Source organism: Xiphophorus maculatus, chromosome 20, assembly GCF_002775205.1.
Source record: "Xiphophorus maculatus strain JP 163 A chromosome 20, X_maculatus-5.0-male, whole genome shotgun sequence".
NCBI lineage: Eukaryota > Metazoa > Chordata > Actinopteri > Cyprinodontiformes > Poeciliidae > Xiphophorus > Xiphophorus maculatus.
This window is the reverse complement of record NC_036462.1, coordinates 19,554,234-19,577,128: the sequence shown is the minus strand read 5'-3', so window position 1 is coordinate 19,577,128 and position 22,895 is coordinate 19,554,234. Positions and strand designations below refer to the sequence as shown.

Sequence of the window (22,895 nt, the reverse complement as noted above, 5' to 3'; positions counted from 1 at the left end):
CGGTTGTTCCCAGGTGTGTCTCGTTCCCTGATTACCTCCTGTGTATTTAATGTCACCTGTGTCCTTGTCTAACTCTTGTCTCAGTTGGCGTCTTGTCGCTGTCGTCTGTGTGCCCAGTCCGTCTCTTCCTCCATTTAACCGGTTGCTACCGGCGTCGAGCCCTGGTGTCCGCTCGGCCGTGCTGCCCGGTATTCTGAATTGTATTGGACTTCTGGATATTCTTCATTAAATCTTCATTTCAGCCACTTCAACCTGGGTCTATGGCGTCTGCCTCACCACCGCACCCCACAACTCATGACAATTAGCAGTTTATTTAAGGAGTTGCCTCTAACATTTGACAGGTTAACACGTGTATGTTCTCTCACATCTGTGTCAACAACCTTCTGTGATGGAGAACAAAGTGTTGGCTAGATGTGAATGTAATCTCAGATCTGTGGATGAGATCACACCATTTTTTTTCCTTTTATGTTTTTCTCTCTGTGAAAAAGGCATGGTGATGAGTTCCCGTCTGGGCAATAACTTAATGCTGGCATGGTTAATACTGTTCTCTGAGCAAAATCAAATTTGATTCAGCTCTTGAAGGCATATGCCAGAGTTCTCACTGAGAGTTAAAGACAGCTTGATAGTCGCAGTATGAGAACTCAATTGTCTTTCTCTCTCTCTTCCTCTCTCTCAAGAAGGCAGCAAGAAGATGTTTCTTATCATAGCTACGTGAGATTTAACCAACTCTCAATACTCCTGCTTTTTATTAAATTAAATCAGGGTAAATTTGTGTAATTATTTGAATAATTAAATAATCTGTGAGATTTTCAAAAATGTATTTCATGGACCTTTAAAAACGGTTTCAGAAAAGTTTCTCTCCTGCTTGTGTTGACCTCAATGCCTTATAACAAGTGAGATTAAGATGGAATCTTTTAATTTCCAGGAAACACTTTTAATGTTATGATTAAAAATATATAAAAAGAGAAAATTAGTAATTAGCTTAGGGTATTTAGTTAGCTCCTGAAATCACCGAGCTCAGTAAATTTGCAATATGATTAAATATCTTTGAAACATTGAAAACAAATTCAGGCCACCTGAAATCAGTAATTTCTCTTAACCTCTGATCTGTAGTTCCAGCTGGAGATTTGTTCAAGTTCAAAAACTTTCTTTAGAGTACATTTAGTTGCCTGTGTTCTGCTTAGCCAACTCAACTTTAACATACCATTCTCTGTAGTGTCTTGAAAAAATCATAACAGAAGCATCTCATTGTGACCTAAAGTTTTTGTCTGTTTGCCAAATAAAGACAGAAGAAAGTATGTCAACTTTTTTACAATTTATTTCCCATCTGACATGTAAAATTAAAATGACAGGTAAATCTGCAGTCTTTCTGTTTTCTCAGACACACTAACATTTGTGATATAATGCTCGTCACTGTGGGTCACAGTTTGGCAACTTACTTGCCAGTAGAAGTGTTAATAGGGGAGCATTTTGTTTCACTTCTAACTATGAACCTAGAAAATCCAGATTCCAAGTACAATGAATCCAGTCACAATATTAATGTACGTTAAGCACATACTGATGAAATGCAGTGTGGTCAGCTGCCTTTTCTTATTCCTTCAGGTCAACATATTCTGTTGGGAACGTAAGGATTTGGAAAGAGATCAGGCTGATCGAATATGAACAGTGGCTATGACAAATGTATTTCCAGTTATCATGGACAAATCTTGTTATATATGCCTCTTTCAGTCAGCAGAATTTGAAGTGAGCCAAGGCTCAAGAAGTTATAGAAGTGACAAAGCCAGGGGGAACTACATCCAGGCCCATTCTGTATGTAAGGTAGAAAAATTGGACTGAAAGTGAACCATCACCCCAACAGTTGCTGCTCATCACCACACTCTTCAATGGCACCTCTGTCTCCCCTTAATCATGTGGCCCAAAACAAAGCGCCACACTTTTCCTTTGGCTCCCACCGTCCGTTTCTCTCCTGGTCCCTCCTCGTCACATGGGGATGGAAGTGGAGGACGGCAGTGCAGAGTGGAGACGAATGCTTTCATTCAGCTTGGACGTACAACTCAAGCAGTGTGTGGCCACCGGCGAGGATATTGTGCTGCTGATTCTGTCACATGCCACACAACCCAGTGGTCCAAATCCCAATCTACTGACATAGAAGTCCTTAGCAGACCAGGCACCCAATGTAATCAGATCAATGCAGGACTTAACAATCAAACAAAAACAATTAGGTACAATACTCAGCCACAAGTGTGGTGTATGAATGAAGTAATTTGATCACACTTGGAGGTTGCCTATTGCTAAGATTTTTTTTTTCTCACCTGGAGAACCGTGCTCGTAAATTCAATCAAACCCCACAAACACTATGCTGGAGTGCCTCAAATCTGGAGGTTAAAAATTTAAAAGGGCAGTTCAGCTGCACAAAAATTGTCTAAATTTTAATGGTTAATTTTCTTATACAAATGAATACTTTTGTATTGAAGTAATAATTTACTTATGTAATTAAATATCAGTAAATAGTATGAGAAATAACATTTTTATAGTATTTCCTTTGCTGCAAGTAAGTCTTGTGCTTTCTTGCAGAAAAAATCTCCTGGTTTTGAATCCCGGTCGGCGATGTCTCTGTGTGGAGCATGCACAGACTTCCTGTGCATGCTTAGGTTTTCTCTGGCTTCCTCCCACAGTCCAAATACATGAGCATTTGGTAAATTAGTTTCTTTAAATTACCCTTAAATTTGAGTGCATAGCATTGTTGTTTACATTGTGTGTCTCTGCATTTCAGTGATGAACTGGTGACCTATCGATCCATTGGTAGCTGGCTGGATGGATGGATGGATGGATGGATGGATGGATGGATGGATGGATGGATGGATGGATGGATGGATGGATGGATGGATGGATGGATGGATGGATGGATGGATGGATGGATGGATGGATGGAATTAGTGCCAAAATTAAGAATTTTGTGCACCCAGCACTGGCTACTTCCCTATTGGAGGCTATATTTTTAAACATGGAGTAATTCAACGAAGTGATATATTACTTTCCATTGCATTTGTGAACACACCAATATGCCCCTTTATTCAATTTCCCTGAAGTTTAAAATACTTCCGTTAACCCATAAGTCACTGAACAGTTTACCATCAAAATAAATTAAAGATCTGCTGGTGTCTCAGCCTTCCCAAATCACTCACGTCTTCTGGTTCTGGTCTGCTCTGCATCCCCAGAACCAGAACCAAACATGGTGAAGCAGCATCCAGCTTCCATCCACCACAAATCTTGAATAAAGTTCCAGAAAACTGCAAAACAACTGAAATACTTAGTTTCTTTAAGTCAAGACTTAAAACACACCTGTTTAGAGTTGATTTTGAACCGCAATAAAGGGAACATTGACCAACATATTTGATGAGTGTCGATGATTTTCAGATCAGATATATTACTCAAAACAGTGAGAAATCTACGTAGCAGCCAGGAGACCAGATCAGAACAAAGGTCTCTGTCTCTTTAAAGATTTAAACAAATTCACAGCAGGACATCCCTTTTCATCCTGAATAAAACTACAAAAGGCGAAATATCCTTTCATGGTTTATTTTCAATCTGCCAGATCTGAGTCAATACAACTGAATGAAGCTTTAATCACATCAGTCAAGAAGGTACAACCCCATCTTTGTGTCTACTCTAATAATAAAGAAGAAAGGGATAGAGAAGAAGTCACTGTTTTTTCTCCTCAAAACTAGCAGAACAAAACATCTCCCCACATTAACATTTTTGCTCATCAAAGCTCAAAAGCTCTGCAGTCAATGGAGACATTATGAGTTTGTGAATAATGTGATTTTTCTCAATGATCCAGTAGGAGATTCACTGCACATTGACCATGTGACTCAATTAAAGCATGTCAAGCCAGTCAGATACAAACATAATGTCCTACCCCAGAAAGATAAATCTCTTAAAATATATGTATCAAGAGAAGAACAGATGCAGGACAGTCTGTGGATCAGAAGAGGCTCAAACATGCCCTGAACTACTTTTAAAACTATGTGACTGCATATAATTTAGTGTGTGAACTATTAGGTTTCTATGTCCTTTACTGTTATGAATATACTATTCTACCCGCCCGTCCTGTGGCAGGTTTTTTTGTACATTTCCTTTCTAAAATACATGTTGAGCACAAATACAAAATGGATACTTGCAGTGCCACTCACCACCGAGAACCAATTTTCAATCACAATAATCAAGGATGTGCCAACTAAGAAAGAAGCTCATTCTTATAAAAATACACACCGTTAAAGTTTGACTGAAATTTGCCGCTGTCAACCAGGACAAGCATACTAACAGTGCAACATGTAATGCAATAATTGAATTAAAATATCTATTTTAAAATAAAAAATCCAACCATGTCACTTTTATCATATGAATATAAATGCATCTTTTCTTGTGACATAACCGCTACATCCAAATATTTTTCTGCATATGACATGCTTTATAGAAGGATATATCCCTTAATATTTACTTAGACTTGGCAGACCAAATGTGTCAATTCCTCCCACTGGCTATGAAAGATCACAAACCAAACATGAAGAGCAGATGGCACCTGTGGCCACACTGTGAGCCAGCTGTGGAAACGTAATCAGTGTGACTTGCAGTTCTGGAAAAATAACCAGTGTGAAGCTGTAAAATCCAAACATGCCTGACATTGAATGACACAAAATCAAACTGATTTCTGTCAGGAAGAGACTGATCAGTGATTTCTCCATGTCTGCAATATTATAAGCATTTACATTTTGGTTGCTATTAATGTATTTGGAAAGAGTTTCAGTGTCCTTTTTTTGGCCATGTCAAACATAAATCTTTGCGACTAAAATGTTAAAGCTCCAAAAATATAAAACAATGCAAAAAAAATGACAGAATCAGAAATCATATCATCAATATATTTCATATAACAGGTAAACTTTGAAAAAAAAATTTGCATAGTTTTTATATGACTATATAAGAAACTATGAAAAGCTGTGCTCTACTGATCAGAATCCAAAGAGAGAAGAATATCACTGCATGTCAAAGTTTGTGACCCCAGTTCGCTAAATGAAATTCAAAAGTTTTTATCACTCTTTTATTGTCACCCCAAATTTCATTGTATTTACATCATGATTTTACAGAGTAGATAAACACAACATAGTGCATGACTCTAAAGTCATCATCCGAATGGGGTCAACAGTTTGCTGAATCGCCTTTGCCGCATTTACAGCTGCAAATTTTTAAAAGTGGGACTCTCCCAGTTTTACTGACAGCAAATTAGATGCAGAGAATCAATGAACATCAGTTTTCAATGTGTTATTAAAAAACGCTGCAACACTTTATACGGGTTGCAGTTTCACTCATAAGGCTCCATTTAGGAGAAGGTACTTCAATAAGTACTGCTGCACTGCATTTCACTCAAGAACATAAGTTTGTGTTTGTCTTGAAGTAAGCATTAGATGGGACTTCTTGTAGTTTTCTTTGAGCTTTATTTTACAGAAATGATGGACTTGTTAAGCTCATGACTAATAGTTGCAGTTTTGACAAGTTTTCTCACCTGAGCTGGTTCTTGGCATCTCCTTTAGAGTTTGGTTTGATCATTTTTCACTGTCATTTGGCAGTTGTGCCATTCTCTTTATATTTTTTCCCATGAAACTGGAAAAAACGTATTTAGTGGGAACATTGCAACGGTGTGGTATGGATGAATAAAATGTGCATTACACGTTTAGTATTTTAATTTGTGATAAATGTATAAAACTGTGCAACCTTTTCCTTCGACTTTACTATTATGTTCAACTTTGTGCTGACATATCACATAATATCCCACTTTAACACACTCTGTGTTGTAATGTTTTTGGGTGTCAATGCCACTGTGGGTCACAGTTTGGCAACTCATTACTTATGTTGCCAATAGAGATTCAAGGGTAAAATAAACATTCAACTGTGAAAGAAATCATTGCTGATAAGCCCCAGGGAATAAAGGCGACATAAAAGGACACCGTGTGGTTAATAGATTCATCTTCATAATGAAGTGCACCATGTTCGCAACTCTTTAAATAGCTCTGCAACATGGTATGACTTTTACTTTGAATGGACAACTGGTCAGCCTTGAATGGAGGTTGATGGCATGTGGCATACACAATAACTTAAAAATAAAGGGTATCTTTTTTTGCACTAATTCTAATGAATTACCTGTCATGAAACACCGACAAGTCTTACATAGCACAAATACATCAAGGTTAACATATTAAGCGGCGGTCTCTTACCAGGGTAGTAGCGGTGCCCTCTTCGAACTCCAAATATCTCCACGCAGCTTTCGCCTCCGCTCGCAGCTCGGCTCTGTCTCGACCTTCTTTTCTCGCCTCTTCTGTCCAGCGACACGTCCCAGCGCCTTCCCTCTCCACAGCCTCGCTGTCATGTGTTTCCCCGGTAAATTATCCTAGTAATCTTCTCCAAAGTGGGATGTGAAGAGTGCTCCGGGTCCGCCTACCGCACGCACAGCTGATGATGCTGAAAGTGTCTGGGTGTCTGTTGCGTAGCCGGTGCGGCGCGCGCAAGAGCGCTTGGCACGCGCCTTTGTAATCGTTTTGGAACGGACTGTTCAGTCACGAAGGCTGAGCGCGCGCGGAACATTTTGGAGAATTGCGGCCGTCTGTTCACATAGTGTTGGTGGCATCTCGCGCATTTGAAGTCGCCTATGAATGAGAAATAAAGGGCAGAATATAAGCGCGTGGACGTCACGCATATTATATGAATTCATTGAACAAATTGGATGAGTGCCGCTTTAAGAGCACGCAGAAATCGAACGCTTACTTTAATAAAACTGCAGCGTCTCCATTTTGACACGCCGTCGGTAACGTAAACAGCTGCCGGGGCCATGTGCCACCGCTGCCGCTTACGCACAGGACCGACAAGGCTCGCCCCATTTTTAGGTCATATGCCGGCTGCGCATTTTGTTGTAACATCGCTCCGGGGATCGGGTTTGTTTCCGCTGTCCTCCAGATCAGGTTCGCCGAGGAGGACACTTAAACGCACCTTTAGTGAAATTAGATCAGGTGTTTTCCTGTGTAGGCCTTTTAGTCTAATTTATAAGAAAGCTTACACAAACTTTAACTATTTAAATTGACTTCCTGTGTGGGAATGTAAAAATCTTCCCAGAAAGCAACGATGGTTTTATTTATTTGAAAGAGCATTTAACCGGAGCTACGAGCTGAACATTTGTTCTGAGATTAGCCCCTTTGTTGAGAAACAGTCTTGTGCATCCCACAGCAGGTGTACACCTGCTATGTGATAACCATCCCTACTCCTTCAGAGCTGGAGTCCTGCACGCTTTAGATGAGCCCCGTCTTTTGGCACACCTGAGTCAACAGAACTTCAACAAGCTCCTGCAGAACTTGATGACATACAGAGGAGGTAATTCAGCTGGGTTGGAGCTGGGACACCAGCTTTGGTGTCTGTGATTTGGACGAGGTGAAAACGACTTGCTGAAGTTCAGATTGAGGATCAGAATGGGGAAGAAAAATTAATTTTGCTAGTTTAAGGAGAGCAGAATTAAGACTACAGTCCACACAGCTGACCAAAACTGGACAATAATAGATTGGGGGGAAAAAATGTTGCTTGGGCCAATGATTCTATATTTAAAATGCATCATTCAGATCATCTGGTGAGAATTTGGCATGAACAACATGAAAGCATAGATCTATCAACTAATTCAGATTGGTGGTGGTAGTGTCATGGTCTGAAAGACAATCTTATAAACGTTGGGACCCTACCAAAGGAGGATCACTTAGACCTCTGTATTTGTTGTTGACAAATTCTCTACCAGAAAGGAAAATACTTTTTGCTTTCCACATCTGAAAGGAGATCATTTTATTTTGGCTGTAGTCTGCTCTGTTCTTTCCTCTTTTTAACAAGGTGAGTCTCACCTTTCCTCACCTGCTTGTCAGCCTAAAAAATGATAAATGTGCAGTTCCCTTGAGTACTCACTATCAGCCGAGGTCAATTCACAACACAGGGTAGCCATAGAAACTGGGCATCACAGGTGTCTGTTTCACAAGTAAGATAAGATCTGAGAAGAGATACTTTAGCTAAATGAACCCAGAGGTGTTAAATGAGTTCTGCTCAGGATTCAGATATTACCAGAAAACTTTACAACTGAGCCATTATACTATTGCTTTGAGCAAAGTGCATTGAAATCAGTTGGTCATATCCTTAAATGCAGTAAAAATAAAATTAACATAACAATATAAAGTAGAATAATACATTACAAGGCATTCTGTTAAACCGAAAACTGTCCTCACCTATTGGCAAGGGATGAGCTCTAAGGATATGACAAATTTCAGTTCTGGTTAGTTCATGCAATAAACAGTGAAGCAGAGGTGCAGATTGTTATCTTTATTTTGAGGGTGTTCACATCTGAATCAGAGGACAGGCAGGAATCAGGGTGCTTAATTAAAGACATGTATAAAGTAAGAGGTTGCTATGGATACGTGAGACCTTTGCATTGCCATTATTTGCAGGAGTTAACTCACAGAGAACATGGGAGAGTTTTACTTGTTTTAACCTTCATTCACAGTGTATAGGGGGACAGATAAACTGTGGCTCTGCCTGTTTTGTATTTAAAGATATATTTATATGGTGGGTTGAGTGGTACTTAGACTATATAAGCTTGTTTTCTTCCAACTATTTCTTTTCATTCAAAACCTTTGTCTATCAACATGCAACATTCATTTTAAACTAAATTAATGAAATTGTCAGGATCTGTGTTTTTCTGTGTTTATTTAGAGTTTTCTGTGTCCTTAGTCTCTTCGTTGTCCTGTCCTCCCCTTGATTGTTCCCAGGTGTGTCTCGTTCTGTGATTACCCTCCCGTGTATTTAACCCCACCTGTGTCCCTTGTTCCTCGTCGGGTCCTCGTCAATGTTCATCATTGTTACGTCTATGTTTCGTCAGTGTTTCCTTGTGCCTGCTGCTTGTTGCTGGACTTATTTATAATTAAACATCATCATAATTCATCTAACCTGGGTCCGCTGCATCTGCCTCACCACCAACACCACCCGCACTTCTTGACAGAAGGACCCGACCAGACCGATCGGTGAGGCTGCTAACATGGACCCAGCATTCAGGAGGTTACCTCCTAAAGGGCAGAGCGGCCCGAGGCGGAGGTCCGGCAGGGAGGACAGGGAGCTGGCTGAAGCCCTCGCCGACCTGCAGCGGGAGCTATTCCGGGGGACAAGACTGGTGTTGGCACCCCCCGGATATGGCCCCCGTCGATACCTCCGTCCGGGAAGCCAGCGACCTGAGCCGCCGGTGGAGCCGGCCCCTCGTCGCTTTCCGGAGCCGCCACCTCCGCTGCCCGCTCGGAGACAGCGACGTGAGCCGCCGGCAGACCCGGTCCCTCGTCGCTTTCCGGAGCCGCCACCTCCACGGTCAGCCCGGAGACAGCGACGTGAGCCGCCGGTGGACCCGGCCCCTCGTCGCCTTCCGGATCCGTCACCTCCGCTGCCATATCGGAGACAGCGACGTGAGCCGCCGGTGCACCCGGCCCCTCGTCGCTTTCCGGAGCCGCCACCTCCACGGTCAGCCCGGAGACAGCGACGTGAGCCGCCGGTGGACCCGGCCCCTCGTCGCCTTCCGGAGCTGTCACCCCCGCAGCCGGTTCCAAGGCTTCGCTGCGGCTCGCCCCCGCGGCCGGTTCCAAGGCTTCGCTGCGGCTCGCCCCCGCGGCCGGTTCCAAGGCTTCGCTGCGGCTCGCCCCCGCGGCCGGTTCCAAGGCTTCGCTGCGGCTCGCCCCCGCGGCCGGTTCCAAGGCTTCGCTGCGGCTCGCCCCCGCGGCCGGTTCCAAGGCTTCGCTGCGGCTCGCCCCCGCGGCCGGTTCCAAGGCTTCGCTGCGGCTCGCCCCCGCGGCCGGTTCCAAGGCTTCGCTGCGGCTCGCCCCCGCGGCCGGTTCCAAGGCTTCGCTGCGGCTCGCCTACGCGGCCGGTTCCAAGGCTTCGCCGCGGCTCGCCTACGCGGCCGGTTCCAAGGCTTCGCTGCGGCTCGCCTACGCGGCCGGTTCCAAGGCTTCGCTCCGGCGCACCCGAGGCCGAGTCAGCCGGCGTTCCTGCCGGCGCACCCGAGGCCGAGTCAGCCGGCGTTCCTGCCGGCGCACCCGAGGCCGAGTCAGCCGGCGTTCCAGCCGGCGCACCCGAGGCCGAATCAGCCGGCGTTCCAGCCGGCGCACCCGAGGCCGAATCAGCCGGCGTTCCAGCCGGCGCACCTGAGACCGAGACTCCCTGTGTTCCTACCGAGACTCCCTGCGTTCCTCCAGAGACCCTGACCTCCAGCGTTCCTCCAGAGACCCTGACCTCCAGCGTTCCTCCAGAGACCCTGACCTCCAGCGTTCCTCCAGAGACCCTGACCTCCAGCGTTCCTCCAGAGACCCTGACCCCCAGCGTTCCTCCAGAGACCCTGACCCCCAGCGTTCCTCCCGAGACCGAGACCCCCAGCGTTCCTCCCGAGACCGAGACCCCCAGCGTTCCTCCCGAGACCGAGACCCCCAGCGTTCCACCCGAGACCGAGACCCCCAGCGTTCCGACCGAGACCCCTTGTGCTCCGACCGAGACCCTGCCTCGGGGGGCTCGTCGTCGCCGTCTGTGGGCGGCCCCCGGGACTCATCGCCACCTCCAGCGCCGCGGACGGCCGCCGGACCGCCTCCGTGGTTCCCGCCTCCAGCGCCGCGGACGGCCGCCGGACCGCCTCCGTGGTTCCCGCCTCCGGGGTTCCCGTCTCCGTGGTTCCCGCCTCCAGCGCCGCGGACGGCCGCCGGACCGCCTCCGTGGTTCCCGCCTCCAGCGCCGCGGACGGCCGCCGGACCGCCTCCGTGGTTCCCGCCTCCAGCGCCGCGGACGGCCGCCGGACCGCCTCCGTGGTTCCCGCCTCCAGCGCCGCGGACGGCCGCCGGACCGCCTCCGTGGTTCCCGCCTCCAGCGCCGCGGACGGCCGCCGGACCGCCTCCGTGGTTCCCGCCTCCGTGGTTCCCGCCTCCAGCGCCGCGGACGGCCGCCGGACCGCCTCTGTGGTTCCCGCCTCCAGCGCCGCGGACGACCACCGGACCACCTCCGTGGTTCCCGCCGCCGCGGACGACCACCGGACCACCTCCGTGGTTCCCGCCTCCTTTGCCTCCGCCCACCCTGTGGGTAGTTTTTTGTTTGTTTATGGACTCTTGGCCCTTCTTGTGTTTCCGCCCACGATGGTGGGTAGTTTTTTGTTTTTCTGGACTCTGGCCCCCCCGTCCAGCGCCCCTCCGCCCACCCTTGTTGTGTTTTTGTTTTTTCTGGACTCTGGCCCCCCATCCGGCGCCCCTCCGCCCACCCTTGTTGTGGTTTTTTTTTTTGGGCGTCTGGTAGCCGCCCTTGAGGGAGGGGTACTGTCAGGATCTGTGTTTTTCTGTGTTTATTTAGAGTTTTCTGTGTCCTTAGTCTCTTCGTTGTCCTGTCCTCCCCTTGATTGTTCCCAGGTGTGTCTCGTTCTGTGATTACCCTCCCGTGTATTTAACCCCACCTGTGTCCCTTGTTCCTCGTCGGGTCCTCGTCAATGTTCATCATTGTTACGTCTATGTTTCGTCAGTGTTTCCTTGTGCCTGCTGCTTGTTGCTGGACTTATTTATAATTAAACATCATCATAATTCATCTAACCTGGGTCCGCTGCATCTGCCTCACCACCAACACCACCCGCACTTCTTGACAGAAATAAACAAATAATTAGCTAAATTTGTTGTAATACTGACTTCTACAAGAGATCCTTCCTACCCACAGCCATTAGCATCTACAATCACTCTTGAGTATAACTCTGACTGCAGGAGACAACAATATTTAAGTTTCTTAATTGAACTGAATTGAGTTTTTGTACTTAATTTTCTCTTCATCTTTTGAACCTAAGCTGTGATTTGGTGTGAGGTATTTCAAGTACTCCTTAAGCTCCTCTGTTCTCAAATGCAAAACATCGTTGGCACTTTGACGGATTTCATCAAGATTTAGCAAATCATAGAGAGACTGTTTCACAAGTTTGGCCTTTCTGAACTCCTTTTATAATTCTGTGGAGCTACATCTGTAAACTCTGTTGTCTTTTATGAACGGCGGCTGGGTGTGTCCTTTCCTAGGGAACAACAATACTCACTTTTACCTTTTCATCATTAAAGCTCTCGTTTGAACCAAACATTGTTCCCTTCGGTATTTAGATTTCTATAATTAGCTAAAGCTTTGTGTTACCCAACACTGTGTTGACCCCAAACTCCAGGATCACAAAACAACAACTCTGAGGTCACTTCAGTCCTCACAAGCAAGATTTAGCATTTCTCCTACAATTGTACCTTCAAAATGCAATTCTTTCTATGTTACTTAGAATATTTATAACACTTAAGGATCCTTTAGTAGTATATTTTAACATACCAAACCAGTTAGTGGCACTTTGCCTTATCTTTGGGTTTTGCAATATTCTGATGCTTCAAAATGTTTAATTCACTGGTGCATTTTAAATGTTGCATTATTTTGTGACAGTGAATGTCATTCCTCAAAAGCATTAGAAAAGAAAATCAAGCCTTTTTTGACCAAAGCTCACACACTGCTCCACATTGTGCACAAAGTAGCATGGCCCCCTGAACAGCTTTGGTTTCTGAAACAATGATGACTTTATAGAGGTCAGGCCAGCATGTAATAGTGCAAGAGCTTAACTAAAGTATTTTTTAAGTAGATTATGAACTTATGAAGGCAATTCTTCACTAACATAAGGAAAGAAAATAGTCATTTCACATGGTTTGAATTCTGTGTTTGATTCCAAGTAGCTTCTCTCACAAGCGCTGAGCTTAGGCTCTGTGCTCCACAGCACTGCGGCCCTCACCACGCATAATTAGGAGCAACAGGAAGAAAAGATCTTGCCACAGACCACTAAACCCATTCAAAGGATTTTGTTGAACACTGCTGGATGACGATGCACTCAAAGTCAATTAAGGTCAATCTACTGGCGCATTCATCATGCAGGGAGTGGATGGCAGTGACTGAGTGATTATAGCTACCATGTGGTCCACTCATGGATAAGCAATAAATAGTTGCGCTGTGGAAATGATGTGGTTATGTAATTACCTGAAAACTGGTTTCAGTGAATCGACTCTGGGGTCCAAAGGCAGTATAGTGGAGGGGTTACTTGTTAGTCGAGTGGGGCTATAATTTATGGTCGTCGCAGGGTAAATATTGGCCAACAATGAATAAACACGACATGCTGCTGCTGGGGGTGCAGGTGTCAGTCAGCTTGTTTATATTAACTAAATCGTGTTAGTACAGTGCCAGAAGAAAAGGTTTTCTTTCAAAATAGGACACAGAAAATTGGTGCAGGTTTTTGTTTTTATTAGGTCACAGCAAAAGCTGTGACTTAATAAAAAAAGCTGTGAAGCACTCTGGAATCTTGTCATTTAGATAATGCGCTATACAAATACAGGTCATTTACCTTTTATTTTTATTCTTAAATGAATCGATTTGTTGATGGACTGTGCTGGAGTTCTCAGTCATATTTTCCACCTTTAGATTAATTTCAGATAAATTTCAATAGGTGCATAATCTGTTTCCCTGATCCAACATCATGAAAAAAAGACATTTACAGTTTGTGTAAATGTTACATTATGACACAGTCAGCTAGAACAATCAACAAGTACAGTAGCAAATATCAAGAGGAGACATCTGCCATATAAGAGAGTTGCTATTTGTTATTCTGTCCAGACTTCAATCATTCCAGAAAGTTTGTACAGTGAGAGTTCACAATGTGTCCTCTCTCCTACACATACAAACACATACTTGGGCCACCTGCCCGCCGTCTTCTTTTACCATCAAAGAGGCTTTACTGTAGTACACACCAACACACACAGCAAAGACAAAAAAAAACCCTGAACATAATTCTCCTCTGCGGGAGGAATTCCCTCAAGGAGCAGTCTGGCTGTTCCAGAGAGGAGATGAAACATCAGAGTCCAAACACTGAGAAGAAGGTCAGCGTGTAAAAGGGTTCAGGCAAGACATTTAAGCTTTAGATATATTTGGATATATATTTAGATATATTTTAGATATATTTCTTATGTGTGCTATTACACTTAATTTGCCTTTCAAATTATATTAGGTTTAATTGTTTTTGGTCCAGTTCACCATCCTAAGAAATCTGTGGATGTTATACCCTCATTTATATCAAAAACATTTGTTTAAGTAACATAATCATACATTTTTAGTATAATTATAACAACTTTGTTACATGGTAGTGTCACCACCTCTGTAGTTACAAAAAATAAATTGCAAGTGGTATACAACACCAGGATGAAATACTTACACAGGCTCATTATTTTATGTGGAATGAGCATGACATAAAACCTTATTCTAATAATGTATTTGCCAATGCAGAGGTCCAGTCCAGCCCCAGCTCCAGAGGAATTTTGCAGGGGGGTGCATCGCTTTATTTTGGGAGGACAGTGTAAACAAGATTTTACTTTAACATAAATACATAAACCATTATGTAACCTTTCAAATAAAATAACCATACTTATTGATACAAAAATCAATAAGGATGTAAACAGCAGCATATAAAATGTCGAGTAATTATGCTCAAATTTGCAACATTAAACATTAGCTCATAGGCTGCAAAAATCCATTAATCTGTTTCCAATCTCTGAAGTTTATTTCTTTAAATGCAAAATCAATCTACTCAAGTAAAAGCACCAATAACACTATTACTCAAGTTTAAAAAAAAACAATATAGTGTAGTAAAACTATTCTTATAAGTTCTTTTTTCCCCAAAAAGTTACTCAAGTAAATGTAACACAAGGCTATTATTTAGGATATGAGGTTACTTTAATGTTCTGAAAAGTGTCATCTAAATTCCAGATTATTATTTGTTTCAAATGGTATTTATTATTAAACACAAATGTCTGTAGTCTTTCTTATGTTTCCCATCTGCAGTAGGATAATACAATTACTTTCTGTTTTGAGATCACTTTTTGGTGAGTAATATGTTTTAATGTTCTTCTAGCTAACTGGGTGTGGGAAAACTTGCTCTCCTGATTTATAATTTTAATGTTTTGCTACGAATATCATAAAATTTCAGGGCTAGAGTTTCATCTCTTCTCCTAATTGGCAATTGTCAGGCCACAATGCAGAAGAGGCCAAAAGGGAGAGACAGATAGGAAGTCGGAGGAACCTACACAATCGCTTTTTCACTGAAAATGTCATCACAAAAGTTGAATTTCCTAGATTTTCAGGTGGCAACCAGATTATCACAATTAATAAAATAATCTCTGGCGCCTATTGCACATTTCTGCAAGTATCCACACTAATAGGCTGCAATTTTTATTGTCATTACTAATATTATTTTTATTTGGCTGCCTTAGATGCAAATTACTGGGGGTGCAAATCACTCAAAATCACACATAGTAGAACAATAATAATGTATCTGATTTACATGCATATCTTTTCTGTTAAGAGATTACTTGATGCAGACATCAATCTGAAGAACATCCAGTCTCACAAATAAACATCTGACACAATAGTGCAGTCTGACCTACATAGAGAAAATGTTATCCAGCATGGTCTTTGCATATTTGATAAATCCAAGCAAATCTGTTTGTAATAAAAACAAAATATATTTGTCCTCAGCTTTTATTGTTTAGGCTTGCTATTTGTTTGTTTTTTAACATTCCTGCCAATCTTCCTAAGGGTAAGATTACAAAAAGTATGTAGAGAACTCAGATAATACAACCTGTAATAAGGCAGGATGCTTTATCTTATGAATGCTAAGGTTTAGTAATAAATGTAAACTCTTTCCAGTGAATGTGCAGATGTTGAGTTGCTCAGATATTGAATTCAGTTTTTCTCTGTTTGGCCAGCTGGTCTGAAGGTTTAAGCAACTCTCCTCCGTGAGACAAGTTCCTCTGTTTGAAATGTGTTTATTCTGAGTATAGTCTTAGATGTATTTCCTTTTTGATCCCAGAGGAAGGAAAGGAACACAAACATTTTGGTTTCAGAGAAACATCAAATTGTACAGTATGTTCTTAGGATCAAGGAGTTCGACCAGAAAAGTGGCATAAACAAGAATGCAAAGGCTACTGATCGTTTGCTGGCTTCTGGTATAATTCATGCTCTATGTTTTAACACCTTTTTTGGAGAAATTGTGGAGTCTGTTTACGTTTTACTTAAATTTGTCCATAGAGACAATGTAGATGCTTTTTGGGAAACATTTTATAGTCAAATGAAACACAAGTGAAATTTGTCTTGACAAAAGACAAATTTCTCAAGAAATTTTTCTAGACAAATTGAGTCATTTGTCAAGAGAAATGTCTGAAACAGTCAAGTTAAGGCTTTTGACGCAAGAACACAGTCATAGCTATTAGACGTGGAGTCTGTTTTGCTACTAGTGGTGTTGATGCATTGCACAATATGGATGGAATAATGAAGAAGAAAACCTGCCCTCATAACATCAACTTTCCCTCTTAACATTGAGGGAGATGGTGGACACTTGGACACAACTAGATGTTTCCACTGGGCAATAACTTCTTAGACAACAATGGTTTTGAAATGGATGAATCTGTTGCAAACTACAGTTGTGTGGGAACCAAACAAAGACTGTAAGCAAGCACATCATGATGAAAGTGATGAATTGATGGAATAAATAGTTCAAAACATCCAATAATGGTAGCTACAAAGTAATGTGATACAAATAGAAAAACATTTGTATTGGAAAACGGGAACTGGAAGATTGGCACCAGCAGGAGAACCAGATAAAAATAGAAAGCATAAATATGGGAAAGAGTGGAAAAAGCAACAGGTGAGTCTGATGAACCGTGGAACAGCCTTGCAGGAACCATGACAACTGAGGAAATGCTGACGTCCTGAGAAAATGACACCAAGAGGAAGGTGTCATGAATTCTAGCAAAAGCCAACTAATAAGATACAGGCATAACAGAGCAGGCTAAGCTTTCTAAGTGTGATATGTGATTGAGCTATGCATGAGTCAACTTCGACACAACAAAGTTATTTATAGACAGAATAACAGCAAGTAATTTAATAATAATTGACACAATAGTCCTCTTTGAAACACTGAATAATAAAAAAATATTTTGCATCACTTCACTTGTCCCAGGTGCACAGAAAGTTATTTCAGGCTTAATGTTACTTAAACAACTGGGATTAATACTGACACGTCAACGAAAAATGTCAAATACCCCTGAAGAAAAAAAGGCACCAAAGGTCATTTGGAGCATGCATAGCAAAGCATCAGAATATTTGTGTTTCTTTTAATACAGTCAAAACAAATTCAATCTGTAAAATGAGACAACATGGAGAACATTTTGTATAGTCAATGTATACCTTTTTGACAAAAATATGAGAGAAGAACACAGAGTTCCACCTAGAGCAGCTTCATTGTTTTACAATTCACAAGGTGAAACGTAAGCAGAGAAACAACACATAACACTGCAAGGCAACAGCAGGTTTTTTTTGGGTCATTCAACCAGCTCCATGGCTGCTTGGTGATGAATGCCAAAAGCAAGGACACAACATCTGTTCTGCATAAAACCTCAAATTGTGAAGTAGCTGTTACAGATAGGCATGTTCTAAGATTTAGAAGTACCAGGCTGTTGATATATTGATACACCAGGTCTATGCATTTAGAATATATATATATATTAAAAAACAGGCCATCCTCACTCTTTGTTATTGTGTGTTGAGCTGTTACGTAAAACGGCTTAGTCAACTGACACAAATTCTGGTAAGCTGAGCCAGAGCCACGCTGAAAACTGGGGAGACGTTCACAAGTGTGAAGGCATTGGGCATGGTGCATCCTGTTCTGCAATTTTAATCAATGGGGAGATCAGAGATGTGAGGCTGTTACAACCAAACAATGTCATCCACAGGCAGGCGAACTGGAGAGGATTTGGCCTTCTGCTTTTTGACCAACTTAAACCTGATGGTAAAGATCATAAAGTGAATACAGTTGCAGCAACGTATTTATTGATGAATCATAACTGGCTTCAGGAGAGAGACTGATTATGTAAAACTCAGCCACTCATCCACAGAATATTTAACAGAAAATGTATTAAAATAATTTTAAAATTATTAATTTGCTACATAAAAAGAAAAGGTTTAGAAACAAAATTCCTCTCAGAACCCCCAAAATCTTTAAAAATGAATAGTCCTCAGTGTTTAGAATGAAAGTGAAAAGTTATGCATGAAACACTCCTGCACAACACAGCCCTCTGCTGATCTGAATTACAAAGAATGAAATGTAGGAATCCAAAGGAGACAATGACCTGGTCCCCGGCAATTTTGTTTGTGCAAAATTGCTGGGGACCAGCAATTTTTGAAGCAGGTTTTAACTGTTATGTTAGAGAAAATAATTGTCTTCTGAAAAATATATTGATCTATACTGAGGATTTAAGTGTCTAACAGATGGCAGAGAGCAGATTATTTATAGCTTGTTGCACATTTATCTCCTGCTGTTTGATATCCTCACCTTGTGGAGGTCAGAGAGCCGCTTGTGACGAAGAAGAACCTCTTTTATGGGGAACTGCTGGTGACACAGCAGGTGACACAAAAGCATCTTCTCCTGCTCCGGTGTTACTCCCTCATCATCTGCTACTTTTTCCATGCTGCCCTCTTCATTTCTGTCAATCCTCTAACGAGAAAAGTAAGAAAAAACAACATTATATTTTGAATATTAATGAATATCTATCTGTCTGTCTGTCTGTCTGTCTGTCTGTCTGTCTGTCTGTCTGTCTGTCTGTCTGTCTGTCTGTCTGTCTGTCTGTCTGTCTATCTATCTATCTATCTATCTATCTATCTATCTATCTATCTATCTATCTATCTATATCTATCTATCTATCTATCTATCTATATATATCTATATCTATCTCTCTCTCTCTCTCTCTCTCTCTCTCTCTCTCTCTATATATATATATATATATATATATATATATATATATATATATATATATATATATATATATATACATATATATATGTATATATATATATATATATACTCTCTCTCTCTCTATATATATATATATATATATATACATATATATATATATATATATATAGAGAGAGAGAGAGAGAGATAGATATATATATAGATATATATATATATCTATATATATATATAGTATATATACTACCTTCTCTCTGAAAAGGAAATGCACTCTTCACAAAAGGCGAGTTAGCTCCAAGCAAAACTATGCTTTCACCTGGTGTACCAGATGGTTTATTAGAAAAAACCATCTGGGACATATTTGAAAGAAATGTTCTGAAAAAGAACAAGAGCTTTGAAATGATGAATCAATTTATGACTATGCACTGCCAAAGTATGAATCAGACTCACTTAGGCCAAAGGTGAAGATTGTAGACCAGGGTGGGGGGGTTCTCAACTTTTACTGACTAAAATTGAAACTGGTCTTTTCCTAATTGAATGCAATCACTGAAGTCACACGTAGCTTCATAGATCTCCTTCATCGCCGCGAGGCGGCGCTGCAGCGCCAGCGAGAGATTCTGTAGACGAGGAGCTGCAGAAGCAGAAATTTGTTCTCATCCTTCTCCCCAGTCAGTAAAACGCAGTGTCCATAGCTGAGATGTAACGCAATTTTATAAAAAAATTATCTAGCAAATTTGATGCCCTCACCCAGTGGATGTGATTTGTCTTTCGCTTCCCGGGAATAAAGCTGAAAGCGGGGGTCGCCTCTTCGGGAGGACTTGTTGGTTCCCACCCTCCGTGACGGACATCAGGAAGAAGGTAGCCAGTTGGCTAACGTTAGCACATTGTTAGCTTCTTTTTTCTGTGGCTATTTTACAGTGATCTGAGAGACCTTCTGTCTAAGGGCTCACAGATTCCTACGAGAAGTAAATATTATGCTGTTTAGCGAGTTATTTGAGGTTGAAATAAGGCGTTATTAACAGACGGTCCCGCACCCTGACGTATAGCCTGTTTGGCTCTGTTGTGTCTTCCTCCAGACAGAATGGCCGAACCGGAGCTTCTGTTGGACTCCAACATCAGACTCTGGGTGGTTTTGCCCATTGTCTTCATCACCTTTCTTGTCGGCGTGATTCGCCATTATGTATCAATTCTTCTGCAGAGTGACAAAAAGTTGACCTTAGAGCAGGTTTCAGACAGGTAAGCACGCTGTACTTGTCAGTACATGGTAATTATACAAGTTCAGCTAAAAATGCATTAAGGTATGTTTGTGTGCTTTTTAAAATTTCAGCCAGGTTCTTATTCGGAGCAGAATTCTCAGAGAAAATGGAAAATACATTCCGAAACAGGTGAGACGTCAATTTTACCCAAGTGTTTAATATTCAAAACACCATCAAAGCGAAATCATAAAAATAGTAGTAACAGTCTTTCAATCATATCAATAGATAGTTCAATATCCATTGCCATACTTACATTTAATCAACTTAGTCAGGTCATGTTTTTAAGTAAGAACTGGCTCTCACACATTTCACCTGGTAAAATGATGGTTAAATTAGGTGAATTTAGTTTAGGTTATTGATTTGTTACAAACATAAGAAGTTGTCCTCAGTCTATCTTGTCTGCTTAAGTAATTTTGAAAAACACCTTTAGCATCATAACTTAATAGGTGAGGTGTTGTTTCAGTTTGACGTTATGATTCTTTTTTTCAACTTTGGAGTATACATTATTTATAGGAAACTACCTGCTATAAGCAACAAGAGTTTAATACAAAACTAATTTAATTAATGTAGCTAAAACTGTTGGATGAGCTGACTTGTGGCCAACCATCTCCTGTTTCTTATCATGCCTGTAGTTAACAATAGTGTTACTGAATACCTTTCTGTGTTTTAGTCCTTTTTGATGAGAAAGTTCTACTTCAACAACCAAGAGGACGGCTTTTTTAAGAAGACTAAAAGGAAGGTCGTTCCACCGTCTCCCATGACAGGTAGGCCTAGTGAATACCTGCCTCTCATGATGTCACTGGGCTGTAATCTTGACTAAGAGAACATTTTTATTTAAAATAGTGGCCAAACAGAGTAAAATAACTTAATCCTTATATTTAGCATAATTTTTTATTTATATATACTTATATTTATATATATAAACTGTAGTACACTCAGCAAATAGTTTTTTCCCTAACGTATTACAAAACAGTGGTGAAATGCTGGGGGGAAAAAATACGTTGAACATCGCATTGGTTTAGAACAATCAAGTCTTGTGTTTCCCAGATCCCAGCATGTTGACGGACATGATGAAGGGCAACGTCACCAACGTGCTTCCCATGATCCTCATCGGTGGCTGGATCAACTGGACCTTTTCTGGATTTGTAACAAGTAATATTTCTTCTTAAATGTAGCAGCTCCTGTTACATAGCGAGTTGCAGATAATTGGCTCTAAACATGATGTGCTCAATTCTAAGTATTTAATTAATTAATCTAAGTATTAATGTAACAGATGTTTTGTCTTTGTGCTTGTTTTTCAACACAGCGAAAGTTCCCTTCCCTCTCACCTTGCGTTTTAAGCCTATGTTGCAGCAAGGAATAGAACTCCTCTCATTGGATGCTTCCTGGTAAAGAAATAAAGCAGGACTTTCTGACCTTCACTGAAACATTCATTTTGTGTTTATATCAAGCATGTGACCTTCTCATGTGCACTCTTGCTTTTTTTTCTTTTAGGGTGAGCTCAGCTTCGTGGTATTTCTTGAATGTCTTTGGACTGAGAAGCATGTACTCCCTCATATTAGGTCAAGATAATGGTAAGTGTAGTTAATGGAGAATCATTCCCGTCTGCAGACAGTCATGATTAATCATTCGCTCATGCTGATGGTAGCTATGCCTCTGAATCCCTCCAGGTGCTGACCAGTCGAGGATCATGCAAGAACAGATGAGTGGTGCTGCCATGGCCATGCCGGCAGATACAAATAAAGCTTTCAAAGTATGTATCATAGAGCCCGTATAATTAGATCCTTTGGTGAGAAATGACAGATTTTCATGTAATTTTTTTATGTTATTTTCTTTTTTTGTAGGCTGAGTGGGAGGCACTAGAGCTAACAGACCACCAGTGGGCGCTAGAGAGTGTGGAGGACGAACTGATGAGCAGGGAGCTGGACTTTGATGGCATGTTTAACAAGGAGCTGCCAAGTGGCATCTTCTGATTGCCTGGTCTGAATTTAGTCATTGCAGGGATCCATTTTTGTCTTTTCATAATGTGCAATGTTTACACGTTTATGGTCATTGTTCTTTCAAATATTCCTTTTCCAGTCCTGACAAAATCTTAAGCTACTGAAACACTCTAGCTGTCTCATGTCAATGAAACACATTTGAGTTGCTATTTTATTTACAAGGACATATTTTGGATTGTTGAGAGGACATATTTCTTATTGAAACTGCATTATGATCCTCTTGTAAGTGTATGCATTCATAATACTACTGGATACAGTCCCTTTTCTCCCCATGTATAATTAGACTATTTCCATTTCCAATGCATCATGACTCAACAACAGGACAAAACACATCGTGCAGGTGTCAGGGTTTTAACATAATAAACAATATAGTCTCTCCATCGTTTGATAGTAGAGCAGTTGTTCTGTGTCTATCGCTAAAGACTGGAAGCAGACCTGGGACCAGCTGAGGGTCGCATGTTATAGAAATGTCTTCTGTAATCTAGACAGTTAATTTTGTAAGGTTAAACATTACTTTGCATTTTGTACAGTCTAGAAATAATTTTGATTAAAATTGGTTTTCTCCATTGCAGTGTACAGTTGCACATCTTTCTTTGAAAACAAGCAATTTGATAATTACAGAATGATTACATGACTGGCTTTTTTGTGTTTATTTCAACTTTTTTTTTCTGCTGGAACTTTCATTCTCTGCTGTGGAGTTTACAGA

General features: G+C 41.5%; 2 protein-coding genes across 3 annotated transcripts in view; one reads left to right on the top strand and one right to left on the bottom strand.

The window, feature by feature from the left end:
- Positions 1–6,637, bottom strand: part of LOC102228537 (sodium-coupled neutral amino acid transporter 3-like) — a 40,677-nt gene extending 34,040 nt beyond the window's left edge. Inside the window, exon 1 of one of the 2 annotated variants that reach the window (XM_005799816.2) lies at positions 6,269–6,637. The gene's annotated coding sequence lies outside the window, so the exon portion shown is untranslated. The remainder of the gene's footprint in view (positions 1–6,268) is intronic. The other variant, XM_023325378.1, reaches the window with a different exon arrangement.
- A 12,911-nt stretch (positions 6,638–19,548) lies between these two features.
- Positions 19,549–22,755, top strand: emc3 (ER membrane protein complex subunit 3). The gene is made up of 9 exons (XM_005799815.3): positions 19,549–19,791; positions 20,010–20,169; positions 20,261–20,318; positions 20,860–20,953; positions 21,237–21,341; positions 21,496–21,577; positions 21,684–21,763; positions 21,860–21,942; positions 22,034–22,755. Exons 2-9 carry the CDS (start codon positions 20,015–20,017, stop codon positions 22,160–22,162), a joined length of 786 nt encoding a protein of 261 aa, XP_005799872.1. The 5' UTR covers positions 19,549–19,791; positions 20,010–20,014; the 3' UTR covers positions 22,163–22,755.
- Positions 22,756–22,895: the final 140 nt, after the last annotated feature.

Coding starts and splice junctions, on each gene's coding strand:
- emc3 (XM_005799815.3), top strand. CDS start 20,015: ATGGCCGAACCGGAGCTTCTGTTGGACTCCAACATCAGACTCTGGGTG. Junction 20,319..20,859: donor GAAAATACATTCCGAAACAG/GTGAGACGTCAA, acceptor TCTGTGTTTTAG/TCCTTTTTGATGAGAAAGTT. Junction 21,342..21,495: donor CTTTTCTGGATTTGTAACAA/GTAATATTTCTT, acceptor TTTTCAACACAG/CGAAAGTTCCCTTCCCTCTC.